This window comes from Lissotriton helveticus, chromosome 4_1, assembly GCF_964261635.1.
Source record: "Lissotriton helveticus chromosome 4_1, aLisHel1.1, whole genome shotgun sequence".
NCBI lineage: Eukaryota > Metazoa > Chordata > Amphibia > Caudata > Salamandridae > Lissotriton > Lissotriton helveticus.
In genome coordinates, this window is record NC_136063.1 from 314,734,824 (window position 1) to 314,750,068 (window position 15,245).

General features: G+C 42.6%; 1 protein-coding gene across 7 annotated transcripts in view; it reads left to right on the top strand.

Annotated features, from left to right (window-relative positions):
• ENPP2 (ectonucleotide pyrophosphatase/phosphodiesterase 2) overlaps window positions 1-15,245 on the top strand; it is a 442,632-nt gene that overhangs the window by 395,290 nt on the left and 32,097 nt on the right. For all 7 annotated transcript variants that reach the window (XM_078686841.1, XM_078686846.1, XM_078686840.1 and 4 more), the window contains 2 exons: window positions 1,536-1,613; window positions 9,961-10,093. In XM_078686841.1, the coding sequence (XP_078542967.1) occupies window positions 1,536-1,613; window positions 9,961-10,093 (211 nt within the window). The remainder of the gene's footprint in view (window positions 1-1,535; window positions 1,614-9,960; window positions 10,094-15,245) is intronic.

Sequence of the window (15,245 nt, forward strand, 5' to 3'; positions counted from 1 at the left end):
TATCAGAGCACTTTACATAACACCAGTTCCATTACATGAGGACACATTAATTTTTGTTAGATTAAGTGATTTGCCCAGAATCAAAGGATGTGGAGCGTGATTGCCGAGACTCGAACCCGGTTCCCCAGCTTCGACGTTGACCGCTCTAGCCGTAAGGTTACATCCACTCCGCTTGGCTTCATAGAATGGATGGCAGGAGAAATCAAGGATTGAAACGAGGGAGTAGTCTGCATAAAACTACGTAGAGGATTGTAGTATTTAAAGGCAGCTCTAAAAGTATAATTGAATGCATTAGGGTAAGTTGCGGGCAGTGTTGGTTAGAGATTATTGGGAAGTTGGTCAAAGTATGACAGTAAGGCTGGTAGAGTGCTTTCGTTTGTTGCGGTTTGAGTCATGATATTGGACAGGGAAGGGCAGGAGTAGTGACTGACCTATTTAGAATTGCGTGCCCAGATTTGATATGATATGAGATGGTGGCTGAGACATGAGGATGAGATGCAATAGCTTTCCACAAGTATAGGTCGGTAGGAGGTGGTTGTGTAGAGATGAATGGTCTGAAAGAAACAGACTTAAGAGGGATGGGCATGCAGGATTATTGAGACTGATAGTGAGATCACCTAGAAGGATTCCTGGGGCATTTGGGAGATGGTTTACTAAATTGGTGCCAAGATTTTCGAAGAATTCAATTTGTGTATAGGTGGTAGATCAGTACAGTGTGGAAAAGAAGGGGACAGTGATCGTAATGAGATGGAATTCTAAAGTGGATAGTGCGAGATCTATTATAGGACTAAGGTGTGGTCATGACACACTTGCGGAGGAAGAGGCCATCTCCATAACCTTTGGGGTCACTGCAGGAGAAAGTGGAAAGCTTGATGTGAAAAACAGCGCTTGTGCTGGGTGGGTATCAGAAGGATCAGTCAGAAGATGGGTTTTATTGCAAATGTAGGGATCAATCCATTTTCCCAAAGACATCCAGGGAGGCAGCAAAGGCTGTTCATTGAGAGGCACTGTGTTGAGTAGGGCATATAAGCTGAGGGGAGAGTGGGGTGTGAAATTTCCAAAGACAAAGGAAGTAGAGAATACATAGTTTTTGTGAGGAGTGTAGTTTTGGGAGCAGAGTCACAGGATATAAAAATGCTGCAATAGCAGTGTAGAGTGAGAGTAAGAATAAATGAATAGGGGTCAGGTGTATCATAAGTGCATTTTAGTATGTAGCATAGAGTGTTTACAGTTGTTGGTCCTTAGCAAGATGGAGATTGGATACATTAATACAATTCAGGTATGTACCAAGGTATAGGCAATCTGTATTAATGCTAATATAGCAGTGATCTAATACAGGGTGTAATTTACCAGTAGGTAAAGCATTGGTCTACCTTAATTGCCACTTTCAGTCCAGGATTATCCCACCCTAGAAAGTAAATTGGTTTTAAATTACCCGACAGACCAAATGACACGACACCTTGGTTCTTTATATTTGGTTTGTGCTTTGTATTCTTTGCAAAAGAATGATTTTAACTTTTAATTTTGTTTTTTAGAGTTAAGCTCTTCTGCAGAAGCTAAATATGACGCCCTGCTCATCACAAATCTTATTCCTGTATACCCAGCATTTAAAAGTAAGTGTTTTGTACTTTGTTACTGAAAGTTCTTAAATATCACTCCTAATTTCTTTACCAGTCTGAAGTATGTTAATCTGGTGTGAACTGAGAGACACTTTTGGTATTACACAAATAGGTAAGCACTAAGTTGTTTGCTTTGCGCTAAAAATAGAATGGTCATATTGCCTTTTAAAAAAAATAATAATAAAGTGAGTTTATAAAGATAACTGACCAAGGGATTCAGAGTTTGCAGCCGGCTTAAAATCCAGCTTGTGCACCAGCAGTGTTACACAATGGCATTGTTCTCCGGACATTGAAAGTTTAACACAGTAAGTGCAATAGAAGGCACAAGTACCTAACAGCAGGAAAAGTGATCAATTGAGAAAGATTACTCAACTCTTTTTTAGATCAAACCATGGGGATATTCAGATAGCTACCCTGGGAATGCATTCCGCCCATTTCTTACCATTGGCTTTGTGGTTTGTAACTCACATTTTCTGGCTTGCTATTTGCTTGCTTTATTTGTTTTAGGCTGTCTAGGGTGAAGTTGCTCCTCCCAAGGAGCAAAGCCTTTTCACACTACCTCTCCTTGTATTCATCCATGAGTGCTGCTTTCTGTAAACAGGCCTGTAAATCTTGTTCTTATCTTGTCACATGTGCTGTGCATTTAAAGACAGAGGTCAATGTCAGGCTACATCTTCAGTCTTCGGTGTTTACTTTTCTTTCTCTGACTTCAAAGTGAGAGGATTTATGTGCCAATCTTGCTGGATATTGAGGTAGAGGAGATTTTTTTTTCTTGCACACAGCAACATTTAAATCAACTGTGCAAGTATTTCAGAATATATCCGACTTAACAAAGCACAAATGAAGAACATGTGTTTGTTAATTCTGAAGTGTGTGGGTCAACAAATATTTCAATATGCACAAAACTAATCATTTCTATAGGTGATGCCATTTCTAAACATTATTGGTTGTGGGCTGTCTGGTTTTATTAGTAAAACTATGTCTGTGCTTATATAATGGTCATTTCAATTGAAAATGTGTTGTCTGTAATGGCGGTGTGCTACTACACCATGTATACTCCCCTCTACGCTACTCCACTCTACTCTGCACCACTTCACGCCACTGCACTTTACTCTGCACAACTCCTTTATATCATGCCACTGCAATCTGTGCTACTGCACTCTACTACACTCGACCCACCTGCACTCTGCGCCTCTCTACACTACTCTGCACCACTCTACTCTGTGCCATGCACTTTATGCAACTCTACTCTACACCATTTCACACTTCTCTGCTGCACTCTACACCATTCCAGTCTTGGCTACTCCACTCCACTCTGCACAACTGAACTCTGTCACTCTGTGACACTGGACTCTACACCACTGCACTCTATGCCAGTACACTCTTCGCCAATGCATTCTACCCTTTGCCACTCTACTCTACTCTGTCTCTGCACTCTATGCAAATCCACTGTATGCCTCTCTAATCTACTTTTCATTACTGCACTCTGTGCCACTGTCCTCTACACTACTTTACACCATTACTCTACGCCATTGCACTCCACCCTGTACTACTACTCTCTATGCCACTTCAAACTATCCTGCACAACTCCACAATACACCACTTCACTCCACTCTGAATCAATCTATTCTACGACAATGCGTGGTACACCACTGCACTTTAAGACACACTGCTCTCTACTTTGAACCACTGTAGTGTATGCCACTGCTCTCGATGCCACTCCACTCAATGCAACTGAACTGTACTCTGCACTACTGCACTCTACAGCATTTTACTCTACACCACTCTACGCTGCAGCAGTGCACTTTATGCCACTGTACTCTGTACCAGTCTACTCTGCAGCCTACACCACTCTGCAGCCTACACCACTGCACTCTACTGTGCACCACTCTAATCTTTGCCACTACATTCTACTCCGCTGAATTCTATGCCGTTGCACTCTGCCACTATACTCTGCAACATTCTACACCAATGCACTCTACACTACTCCACTCCACTCTACTATATGACACTCCACTATAACCCACTGCACTCTAGTTTATGCAACGGAACTCTACTGCACTCTACCTCACTGCATTCTACTCTGCACCACTGTATACTCAACACTACTGCTCTCTGCACCACACTACACCACTGTGCTCAACTTCAATGCACTCTATGCCACTCTACACCATGACACTCTTCTCAGCAAAACTGCATTCTATGCCAGGAAACTCACCACCACTCTATTCTGCACTGCTGCATTCTGTGCACTGCACTCTACATTACTCCACTCTACACCACTGCACTCTGCAGCATTTTACTCTATGCCACTGCACTCCACGGTACTATACTCTATTCTGCACCACTTTACTCCACTCTACTCTGCACTACTGCACTCTATGCCACTAAATTCAATACCATTCTATTCTGTGCCACTAGTTGCTGCACTGTATGCCACTGAATTAAATGCCACTTCCCTCTATACCGCTGCCCTCCACTTTACTCTGCAACACTCTATGCCAATTCCTCTCTGCTCCACTCCACTGTATGCCACGCTACACCACTTCACTCCATGCCATTCCAATACACAACACTATATGATACTCTACAGTACTCTACTCCATGCCATTTCACTCTACGATACTTCACACCACTCTCCTCTACACCACTAACTTTTAGCCATGCTGAAGAGCCGCCACACTGGTGTACAACATGGCTAAAACACATTGGCAAAGCCAGTTGCTCTTGCATAAGTGAGACCTATTGGCTTTGACAATGCTAGTTTCACCACATAATTGTGTAAGAGCAGATGAGCACAGCGGCATCCTGTCCCTATTGTGTGTCCATGCTTTGAGCTCCATAAAGACTGGTATATCTGTTGCTCTGCGAAGTGAATTGGTGGTGACATCTGATGTGTTTTCATATTGTGATGATGACTTCAGTGCTAAAGCGAATTCTTAAGGTCATTATTGATGGTAAACCCGAGCAAAAAGAATCAACTCTGTCTTTGTGTGAAAAGCGGACAACTCCATCCTTTGTAGAGCAGCGTCATTGCTATTTTCAACTTCCTGTTCATAAGCTGTGATGGTAATTTCAGGGAAAGAACTGTATCAACTACAAATAAAAAGGAGAGGATCTGGTATCGTAAGAAGAGACCTCAGACCTGCAATGCAGCATTTAGTGGAAACCTCCAATGCATCACATTCAAATAAGAGGTGTGGATCTGTTGAACCCTAGCAAACGCGCTGAGCGGGGAAGATGGTGGCAAATAACACTTCAAGGGGCTGCTTGTAAAGATCTGTCACAGAACATCAAAAAGAGAAAATTGAACAAAAGAAAACCAAATAATTAAAACGGAGAAACAAAGTTTCACACGGACCACACATTGCATAAGGAAACAAGAAATTTGAAGATTTAGACACCAAGTCCCTACACGTGGTAATATTGATGGACAATAATATATTAGTGAGTGGGTGTGACAGGTGTCACCTTACACAAACTAAATGTCTCGAAGCCTCACTCATCTGGCTCAGGAAAGAGGGTCCTAGATAATGGAACCAAAGAATTGAGGCGGACCGACACATCTTTAAAGTATGAGTTCTGAAATAAACAAGTTATCCTTTGCATAAATGAATATACCTCATATTTAGTTCACAATAGGGCGAGGTAGAGTATATGGGCGGAGTTCAATTTGTGAGAGAGTGCAACTATAGCATTCAAAGAGATAGTGGGTTGTCAGTCGGTCATGTGCTAAATGAAGGGTCTACGAATCAGTGGCATATGTGCCTCCTAATAAGATCAACAAAAGCTATCTAGGCGCTACAATGATGCGACTTCCTTGATTCAGGATTAGGGGTGGGTGGTAAACTCCACTCTTCTGGCAAAGTTTTGCCTACTTGGTGAGTGAGAAAATCGAGCACTAGGCCACCTCCCGGTGAGATTTCTCATTGCAGACGGTTGCGGCAGGTTGCCACCGCTCTTGTTGACAAAGCTGCATCTTGAGTAGAAAATCTACTCGAGCGGCAGAAAGAACAGCACCCTCTGGCGTGCCACGTTGTGCCCTTTGCACTAATTTTACAGTGCGAAGCAAGCAGCGGGCGCAAGAAATCAGTATGAGCAGTGTGACGTGCTGCAAATCTGCTGTTTGCACAACTCTGTAAAGTCTCCCTAAGAGTTTGGGTAATTCCATGGAGTGAAACTCTGAGGTTCCACCCACCCCTATTAAGGATCGAATTTCCTTTCACAAGATGCAGGTTTTCCACGTAATATGAGGTCTCTGACGACTTGCATCAGAACCCCTCCGAAAAGCACAACTGAGGAAGAGTTTGCAAACCTTCCGTCATGTATCTGGGGCTATGGCTCTCCCTACTTCAGTCTTGTATTTACTTATGTACTACCAGGTTGGTATAGTTTGACACTATTTCGGGCCTTATACAGCCTGGACACCACCGTACAAATAGGGCTTGTGAAACAACTTCTCAGACTCAGTGAGGGCCCAGGAGTTGTGGGGCTTCTCAGCAGAGTAAGAGATCAAATGGCACGGTGGATTTTAGGACTGCGTAGAGACCCTCGAATGTCCTTGCAACATCAATTCATAGACACGGAACCCTAGATGGCATGGTGAATAGCTCCTTGTCTGTCATCATAAACATAGGCGGGAGACAAGTTATTTGTAAACATGTCTGATCTTTGTACTTTTATAGGAAATCAGATCCTTGGGGACTGCTTCCTAAAATTAACGATGCCCCCTCTAGTTTTTAATTGAGATGTGTTTTGCGAAAAAAACAACAGTACAGAAAACTGATGGCTGGGAGAATACTTAAATGCCAACAAAGGGCTTTTTTTCTCCATAGTGTGTTTGGAATGCTTTGCACTGATGGAACCGCAGCTCTCTCTGTGCTGCAGCCCAGTGCCAACCAAGGGGCGGCACTTTTCTATGTGGCCCATTGTTCCCCTTTAGAAAAGACACAATGGACTTAACAGAAAAATCAAAAACATCTGGATAAGCCTATTCAGGCAACTCAGATGAAGCTGCAGCGTTGCATATCTAGGAACACTAGTAATCAACAGACCGTGGTGTACAGAACCTGAATTTAAGCAAAAGACATGTTTACTTTATATTTGCCTTCTTACGTAGGTGTACTGATTGAGTTATTTGGCCGAACAATTACTTTTTAATGGTTAACACAGTTTCCTGAGTTTCCACACAGACGCGACAGGCTTGTAGAGAGGGAGATGCGTTTTGCTGAAAAAAATCTAGATTTCTTCGGAGTTGTCCCATTTCTTTTGACCAGTTTTATAAGTCTTGTAAGTGAAGGGTGGGCTTGATCTAGTACAATCGGTAAACCATTCTGTTTCTTGAACCTCTGTAATACAGCTGTGCCCTTGGCAGTTGGTATCCTGGCAACATTATTATGTAATTCACAAGGTTTCTTTAAACACACTGCTTATTGTTCGCATGGTGAAATGGTCGAACAAGTAAAGTGTTTCATGAGCACTACAAACGTTGCAAAAGAGACAGAACTAGAAGCAGGATGAAAAATCCTAACTGTGATTGTATTTGCATATCGCTTACTTCCCCTGAAGAGGCGTTGAAGTGCTTTATGGCGAGTAGCATGCTATTTCGAAACCCAAGGTTAGTGGTTAATCCAGTGGTTAAATGTTGGTGATTGCAATTTTTAAAGAAAAAATACCATGCATTTACTCCTGTTACTTTATGATCGATTATATTAATACCAGTTGGGCGTGATCATTTCTAGGGGCTATGTGTTTCAGGTGAGTAGTTTGTGAGGCAGATAGGCTGGCGGATATTAGATAATGGAAGGTTGCAGGGATAGGGTTTTAAAGCAGGAGAGGTTGTGGCCTATGAAATGAGACCTACATTAAGAGACATTAAGGCAGGCAGGCATGAGTCTGATAGAAGGCTGTACTTCGATATAGTAGGCATGCGGAGGATGGAAGTTAAGAAGGGGGGTTACTCTGCAGAAAGAAAGGAAAGAAGTCGGAAGGAGTCAAGCGAAAGTAAGTCAAGTTCATTTTTGCATGTGGGGTTTAGGATATAGTGGAAGAAGGCTTTTTGAAATAGCAGGCAATCTAAGGATGTAAACTGTGGAAAGCAATCAGAGGTTGTAAGCTGTAGATTGAAAAAGCATTATACATAGTGCTTCATATCGGGGCTGGCAGCTTTTAACAATGTGAATCTGAGTGTACACACCACTTAAATTTTAAGAACATTAGCCTGTTGTGTGACAGCCCTAGGACATAATCCTACAAGGTAACATATGGGTAATGCGTAAGTGGAGCATGATGAGGACGATAAGGTGTCCACTACATATGTGAAAAACACTTTTGTGATAAATGAGACAAATATACAAGTGTAGTCCATAAAAAGCTTTTGCCGTAGCCGGAAGAACTGGCGAGAATGTTTGTTGGTTAAAGGGCCAGTCCAATGAATCTGTTACTAAACTGATGGAGCAAACAAAACATGTGGAGCACCTTCAGCAGACTTGCAGATGTCGAGGCCAGTTGGATCAGAAGTAATAGTCAATTAGGTTTCTTATAAGCGCGGCTACTCACCTGTAAGTGTCCTGAGGCACGGTCAACAAAACCGTTGATGGCACATCAGTTCAGTGAGGAATTTCATTGAGCCTCAGCCCCAGGCATTTGTGCCTGTCATAAAGTAACAGAAAAACTGTTCTTTATCTATGTTAATAGTTACTCCTGACTCTATATTGACTTTCAAGGAGTCTTATTCCCCTCATCTGCCATTCTTGCTGGGGCGATCGTAGAAAAGATCTTGGCAAATAGCTGTCATCTCACCGAAGCTTTGGTGACCTTGTTAATCCTCAAGCACAGACAAAGTTGCACATACAACAATCAGAAAGCCTTCCCTAGATGTCTTTCTTGAACTTAATATGATATACATATAGAGAGGTGTTTATTTTGGAATCCGCTTCCAGACTGTACATAATATATTGGCATTGTAGGTCTGAATAAAAGCGCTGGTAGTGAAAGGAGTGCTTTCCGATTAAAAGTAAAGGTGTCCTGTCACCGCGACATGATGTAACCATTACTGCATGTTTTACGACGTTGAAAAATTATACCTAATTCTCTTGTTTTTGAAACGTGGAGTAAGAAGAAAATATGAAGCATACAAGTGAGATTTGTCATAATCTGATCCGAAACCTATGAGCAGTCAAGGGAAGGAAATATCTTGTTATGGTTTAAAAAAAAGTGTATTTGCTTACATAAGTTTGGAATCTTTTAATGAATGGGTGCATATTACCTGCTGTTAGGAAAATAATTGATAGCTACCTGAAAGCATACATAGTGCACATTTCTGATTGCGTTTCACTTTTAGAGATTTGTGAAGCGTTGATAATCATAAGCAGGGAAAATACTGCAGCTTATGATTTTAGGTTTGAAGTAGAATTCAGAACCTGGTAACGTTGCTGTGGTTGGTTTTGGCTGTGGGATAGGCGTGGTTGACAATATCCTCTCTGCTATAGAGCAGTGTGCATTCATTCAGAAGACTTGAGAAGGTGGCCAGAAATTGACTAGTGCCGAGCCAATGACATCGCTTTTGGAGGGAATGGAATATAATCTCCTTTATTTATATTAAAAGAATCATCCCGAATTGGTCACGCAAGCACAGGATTTGGGTAAACACTACATTCATTTCTCCCTGTCTTGTTTATGGGAATATCCTGCATTTAATTTACCTTATTAGACTTTTGCAGAGAGAAAGTAGTTCCACATCCTGGCACCTTCTTAACCTTTGGAAACGAGAGCAGGCATCTCTTGCTCTACGTTCTTTCTGCCAGCTCTGGGCCACCGGCATGCATGTGTTGTACATAACATCTTTGAGAGAGGATCTCAGGTTCTCATCAAGCACAGCCAGCACAAGCTTGCACACACACTTGCTTACAGCACCAACCAAGGCACAGAGTCATATCTGATTCTTCTGGTCAAGTAGTAGGACTTAGTGACCCTCCTATCCGTTCAAGAGTACAGTGTAAATGTTCTTTGCTCAGTAAAGAGCACTGATGTGCTTCGTGGTCCGTCCTGTGCTGTGCTCAGTCAACAGCAGAGTAACACTTTGCATTGTATTGTAATCTGGCATACTGTCACTTTAACTGTAGAGTGTCTACAGGTAGAATCTTTATGATCAAAAGGTTTTACTCCTGGACCTGTTGCAGGGAACTTTTATCTCCTTGACTGATAATACAATTGGCCTAGTTGATGTTTTTTGTTACATATGTGCCTTCCACATGTACAGTAAAAAGAATTGTTAGGTTGTGAAAACCTCAGCTGAAGAATGTATGAATGCCATTGGTTGTCCTCTTGTGTTCCCAAACAGAAATATGGAACTATTTTCAAAGGGTGTTGGTGAAGAAATATGCAACAGAACGTAATGGAGTTAACGTCATAAGTGGACCCATCTTCGATTATGACTATGATGGATTATATGACACACATGATAAAATAAAACAGTAAGGATTCCTCGTTTTTCTGATACTGTGCATTTTCGTCTTTCTGACCAATTTAATTATTTAGCCGCTGTGTTTATTTAGATTGATAGTCTGCTTCTCGTGATGATCGATGATTCTGACTGGTGCAGTGCAATAACCCCCCCCCCCCCATCTCTGCCACCTCCACGCCCCCCCCCATGGGTACGACACCAAAGCTATCCTAAGCTTTTAAACATTAACCGCATCGCCGCTAGCGGTTTTCCCGCTGTGCGCGGCGTTTTAAAAAAAGCCGCGTTACATGACGAGCTCAGCTCGTCATGAGCGTGCGAGCGTCGCAACTCATGACGAGCTGAGCTCGTCATGAGCGGGGAAGGGGTTAAATATCCAACGGTACAGCTATACCCATTTACATATATGCAGCAATTAACACTATACTCAAGAAACTGGTCCACTGATATTTAAAATACATATGGTGTCCTACGTGGTAGATGTCTGGGAGTAAGCAGTAACCCATAGTAATTGGATTATCCTGCCCTGGCTGCTGTGTGTTTCAGTGCTTCACGGTGTCCATCTGGGTTAATGGGCATTGTGTGAATGAGTATATCTGAGTACGGTGACCTTAATGCCCTTAGTTTGGTATTACCTGGTAGCTCAGCTGTAGCACACAGCATGCACTGAATGTGCAGGCACTGAAAATATCAGCTGCATAAACAATTGGCCCATTTAAACAGTGGAAGTGCATCCGCTTGGCCCTACCCTGGAATTAATGGTGAAGTACGGTTTATATGGTAATATTCAGAAGGATTTAAAAAGGTGAGCATTTTTATGGAGTTCATATTTCCTTAACATCCCGATGTAGGATTATTGGTCACATCAACAACGTTGCCAAAACTGCACAGGGTGGAAGTAGAGTATGGTACAGGGATCACCCTATTGTAGAGATAATTGATTGAGCTTATTGGTACTCTGCTAAAGTGACTGCTGCAATGAGGAAAACCTGTAGTTTGCAGTCTTAAGAATTTGGGCAGGATAATATGAAGAGTGTAAATTCAGTGAATATCCAAAAAGCCACCTCTTAACAGTCTGCCTATGCTGCCTCTCTTCTTCCCAATGAGACTGTTTTCCTGCTGCAGCATTGCTTGCATTTCTTCACTTCTCGTTGCAAACATAGATGCAGCTCTCCTCCTTGTGGGATATGTATCCTGTTTGGTATGTATATAACTCCACTGCCCTACGATTCTAGGTCAATGCTTTATACATCCAAAACAATTGAGGAAGTGAAGAGGTGTTGACAGAATCACCCTCCGATCAGATATGTATAAACAAAAAGATTCTATCAAGGTGTAGTGATTTTTATTATTTTTATTAATTTCTGTGGGTGAAAAAAACTAATAGATGAGCTCTCTCTTAGGGTGGTAAAGATGAGAGCACAGTGTGCTTTTTAAAATACCCCTCACACACTAAAAAAATCCAATAGTGTCATGCTTCATCATTGGGGTCTTCCCGTCCCTCTACGGGGCGGGGCGTGCTACGACCTGACCGACTACGCGGGAGCACTAGTATAGTGACAGGACTATGTGACTGTGCAAGTGTGGGTGATGTCAGTGAAGTGTAGGGACCTAATTATGTGTGGGAATAAAAAAGGTTAAAAATCCTAATTATTCGCATGTAGACCAGGTAGTAGCGAATCGCTCTACCTCAAAACCCCCTTCTTAACGTCCCCAGCTAGGGAAGTGAATAAATTGTTTTTTTCCACTAGCCAGAGGATTTTTAACCTTTTTTATTCCCACACATAATTAGGTCCCTACACTTCACTGACATCACCCACACTTGCACAGTCACATAGTCCTGTCACTATACTAGTGCTCCCGCGTAGTCGGTCAGGTCGTAGCACGCCCCGCCCCGTAGAGGGACGGGAAGACCCCAATGATGAAGCATGACACTATTGGATTTTTTTAGTGTGTGAGGGGTATTTTAAAAAGCACACTGTGCTCTCATCTTTACCACCCTAAGAGAGAGCTCATCTATTAGTTTTTTTCACCCACAGAAATTAATAAAAATAATAAAAATCACTACACCTTGATAGAATCTTTTTGTTTATACAATGCTTTATACATACCATAAATAAATATACATATGCAGGCTGGGATGTTTGTAGTGGACATCACTAGCTCAGATGCAAAGAAGAGCCCCCATTTTGAATGCCCCCTCCTCCATTAACCAGTTCACTTGTAACGTACACATAATACATAGATCTACTTTCTCAGATGGGATCCTGGAATGATAACGTCAGGGGATCTCTGTTATGCAGACTGAGTAGACCTGGAAGAGCAGGTAGCCACTCTCCCTTGAGGAGCACAGATAAAAGTATCTTTGGCTCTGAGCTAAGTAGAACAGCTGCCACCACAACCACTAGTCCTTGCATAGCCTGGGTCAATCTAGTATGTACCCAGTCTCCCCCCGAAAATGGCTACATTATGAGTGTCCTTCTTGTGTTGGATCACAACTCTGATGTTGAATGGTGCAAATTGAGTGGGCATAGATGCTTGTTGAGTCAACTGGAGCAAACCAATAGGGTGAGCTAGAAAAATTTATAGGCCTGGTGGCACTAATTTTTATTTAATATGGTGCATATAACTTTAAAAACAAATGTATAAACACTATTCCAAATGCAAAGGTAGGAAAATTTTCCAAGACACTTAAAAAAGCCGCAAAACAGGTACATCACAGATTATCATATTAGCCAAAATATAACGGATGTTAATTCATTTGTCCACAGTGTTAAGAAGAACATTCCCTTGTGAATTAGTTTGAAACAGAAACAATCACGGGCTATACTCACTGACAAACATCTGCATAAAAAGAGCTTGAAAACACGTGTAACATCACTCCCAATATATTTTGTCTTCGATAGAATGAAAACAGATCCAATAATTGCTTCTGACGTTGTATTATATTAAGTCAAAAAATTACTGATGATGCTATTGTGATTATGCAGTGCTCAAAAAGTGTGAGAAACAGTGTTTGCACCATAGGATGACACTGAAAACCCAACTGGAATGGGGTTAAAAAATGTGAACAGCGATCTGTGTCTGACGAAGTATAAAAGAACATGATACCTACTGCGTAGCATGACTGCGAAATACAAAAAACCAACAAAAGGTGTTATATTTAGCAAAATGCAAATCATTTTATATTAAAGACAACCTGGAAAGAAGTGTCAAAGTACTTGGATACAATATTTATGTCTCGTCTCTAAAATGCGAAGCCAATGCTTTTTGTCATTCACACGCCAACACATGACTGGCAAGCTTGTAATGGGTTTTATATGAAAGTTACAACCAATCCATGATGGCTGCTTATGCCTACGCATGTATTGTGACACATGCCCACATCTGCATGATAGTAGCAAACAAATGCCATTTTTATATACCATTGTAACATGGCACTTGGCCATGTTAGAACAGTAAATAAAGAAAACAAGCATTGGAAATGCAATAGGTCTCGGATTTATTTGGGTTAGAGCTAATGGCATTGTAAATGTCAATGTCTTTTAGCCATGTATTATGGAGTGTATGCATGTGGTGTGTAATGGAATTATGTGGTTTGGATTGGAATTGTTCACCCTGCACGCTCACACACTGTTCACCCTGCACGCTCACACACTCACCACTCTGCACTCACCACTCTGCACTCACCACTCTGCACTCACCACTCTGCACTCACTACTCTGCGCTCACCACTCACTACTCTGCACTCACTAATCTGCACTCACCAATCTGCACTCACCAATCTGCACTCACCACTCACTACTCTGCACTCACCACTCACTACTCTGCACTCACCACTCACTACTCTGCACTCACCACTCACTACTCTGCACTCACTACTCTGCACTCACTACTCTGCACTCACTACTCACTACTCTGCACTCACTACTCTGCACTCACTACTCACTACTCTGCACTCACTACTCACTTCTCTGCACTCACTACTCACTACTCTGCACTCACTACTTACTACTCTGCACTCACTACTCACTACTCTGCACTCACTACTCTGCACTCACTACTCACTACTTTGCACTCACTACTCACTACTCTGCACTCACTAATCTGCACTCACTACTCACTACTCTGCACTCACTACTCTGCACTCACTACTCACTACTCTGCACTCACTACTCACTACTCTGCACTCACTAATCTGCACTCACCACTCACTACTCTGCACTCACCACTCACTACTCTGCACTCACTACTCTGCACTCACTAATCTGCACTCACTACTCACTACTCTGCACTCACTACTCTGCACTCACTACTCTGCACTCACTACTCTGCACTCACCACTCTGCACTCACTACTCACTACTCTGCACTCACTACTCACTACTCTGCACTCACTACTCTGCACTGACTACTCTGCACTCACTACTCTGCACTCACTACTCTGCACTCACTACTCTGCACTCACTACTCTGCACTCACCACTCTGTACTCACTACTCTGCACTCACCACTCTGCACTCTGTACTCTGCACTCACCACTCACTACTCTGCACTCACCACTCACTACTCTGCACTCACCACTCTGCACTCACCACTCTGCACTCTGCACTCACTACTCTGCACTCACTACTCTGCACTCACTACTCTGCACTCACTACTCTGCACTCACTACTCTGCACTCACTACTCTGCACTCACTACTCTTCACTCACTACTCTGCACTCACCACTCTGCACTCACCACTCTGCACTCACCACTCTGCACTCACCACTCTGCACTCACCACTCTGCACTCACCACTCTGCACTCACCACTCTGCACTCACCACTCTGCACTCACCACTCTGCACTCTGTACTCACCACTCACTACTCTGCACTCACCACTCTGCACTCACCACTCTGCACTCTGCACTCACTACTCTGCACTCACTACTCTGCACTCACTACTCTGCACTCACTACTCTGCACTCACTACTCTTCACTCACTACTCTTCACTCACTACTCTTCACTCACTACTCACTACTCTGCACTCACTACTCTGCACTCACTACTCTGCACTCACTACTCACTACTCTGCACTCACTACTCACTACTCTGCACTCACTACTCTGCACTCACTACTCACTACTCTGCACTCACTACTCACTACTCTTCACTCACTACTC